Below are 1,673 nucleotides of genomic sequence, written 5' to 3'. Positions count from 1 at the left end.
TAGTCTAGTCTATAGTCTAGTCTATAGTCTAGTCTATATTCTAGTCTATAGTCTAGTCTATAGTCTAGTCTATAGTCTAGTCTATAGTATAGTCTATAGTCTAGTCTACAGTCTAGTCTATAGTCTAGTCTATAGTCTATAGTATAGTCTATAGTCTAGTTTATAGTCTAGTCTATAGACTAGTCTATTTTCTAGTCTATAGTCTAGTCTATAGTCTAGTTTATAGTCTAGTCTATAGACTAGTCTATTTTCTAGTCTATAGTCTAGTCTATTGTCTAGTCTATAGTCTAGTCTATAGTCTAGTCTTTAGTCTAGTCTATAGTCTAGGCTATAGTCTAGTCTGTAGTCTAGTCTATAGTTTAGTCTATAGTCTAGTCTGTAGTCCAGTCTATAGTCTAGTCTATAGTCTAATCTAAAATCGAGAATCAATATAGTACATAGCCTGGCCTATAATTCAAGCTACATTCCAGATTATAGTCTAGGGTATACGCGCTATCTTTGCAGATCAAATGTTTTAATCACATACCTATTTATTCAATTTAAAAACGTAAATATTTTTGCAAGTGACACCTCAACCACACTCACACAAAAATTCCCCTTACAGTTAAACTCTATAAAAAAATTTATACAAACATACATAGAAACATATTTGACCCAAAAGTATATTTATAAATATGTAGTATGTAATTTTATTTTATATTTTTTTCTTATCCTCCATTTACAGCTTCAGACCATTCTGGTTTTCGCATACACTATAGTAAACATTTGCGCAAACATGATGGTGGCGTTATGATATCAGGCGTTTCTGTTTCGGATACACAATTAATACCACCAGGTCAAAAGCTTTATCGTAATGTTGGCATCTGTGGTCCTTCGTGTTCGAATGAGGTAAGTTTTAATGGAATTTAGTTAACTGAAGACGTTATATGTGAAATTTTTGCAAAATTGGTTTTTTAATTCTATTTGTTGTGTTCTCTTTAAATTAAAGATGTTTCCTAAAGATGGCATCAAAATAATATCCGGTACTTTGCACTCACATCGTGCTGGCCGTAAAATGACTTTAAGACATGTACGCGATGGCAAGGAATTGCCACGTATTATTGAAGATGATAATTACGATTATAACTACCAACAAGTGCGGCAATTGGAAAATGAAACTGTAGTTCTGCCGGGAGATTATATAATAACGGATTGTGCTTATGAGGTAAGTTAACGGAGAGAAATGAAGTAACATCTTTATTACTAATAAGATTCTCTGCAGTACATATTAGAGTCTAGTATATAGTTCATTCTATAATCTAGTTTTTTTCCACTCTATAGTCTAGTCTACAGTCTAGTCTATAGACTAGTCTATAGTCTAGTCTATAGTCTAGTCTATAGTCTAGTCTATAGACTAGTCTATAGTCTAATCTATAGACTAGTCTATAGTCTAGTCTAGTCTATAGTCTAGTCTATAGTCTAGCCTATTGTCTAGTCTATTGTCTAGTCTATAGTCTAGTCTATAGTCTAGTCTATAGTCTTGTCAATAGTCTAGTCTATAGTCTAGTCTATAGTCTAGTCTATTATCTAGTCTATAGTCTAGTCTATAGTCTAGTCTATAGTCTAGTCTATTATCTAGTCTATAGTCTAGTCTATAGTCTAGTCTATAGTCTAGTCTATATTCTAGTCTATAG

The 1,673-nt window shown here is 32.5% G+C and overlaps 1 protein-coding gene across 1 annotated transcript; it reads left to right on the top strand.

Moving 5' to 3' along the window:
- Window positions 1-712: 712 nt before the first annotated feature.
- LOC124421207 (MOXD1 homolog 1-like) lies at window positions 713-1,233 on the top strand. Its single transcript, XM_046956058.1, has 2 exons — window positions 713-888; window positions 989-1,233. Exons 1-2 carry the CDS (start codon window positions 790-792, stop codon window positions 1,211-1,213), a joined length of 324 nt encoding a protein of 107 aa, XP_046812014.1. The 5' UTR covers window positions 713-789; the 3' UTR covers window positions 1,214-1,233.
- Window positions 1,234-1,673: the final 440 nt, after the last annotated feature.

Source organism: Lucilia cuprina, unplaced genomic scaffold, assembly GCF_022045245.1.
Source record: "Lucilia cuprina isolate Lc7/37 unplaced genomic scaffold, ASM2204524v1 Scaffold_5691, whole genome shotgun sequence".
NCBI lineage: Eukaryota > Metazoa > Arthropoda > Insecta > Diptera > Calliphoridae > Lucilia > Lucilia cuprina.
The sequence above is the reverse complement of the archived record's forward strand: the minus strand, read 5'-3'. Positions and strand labels throughout refer to the sequence as shown.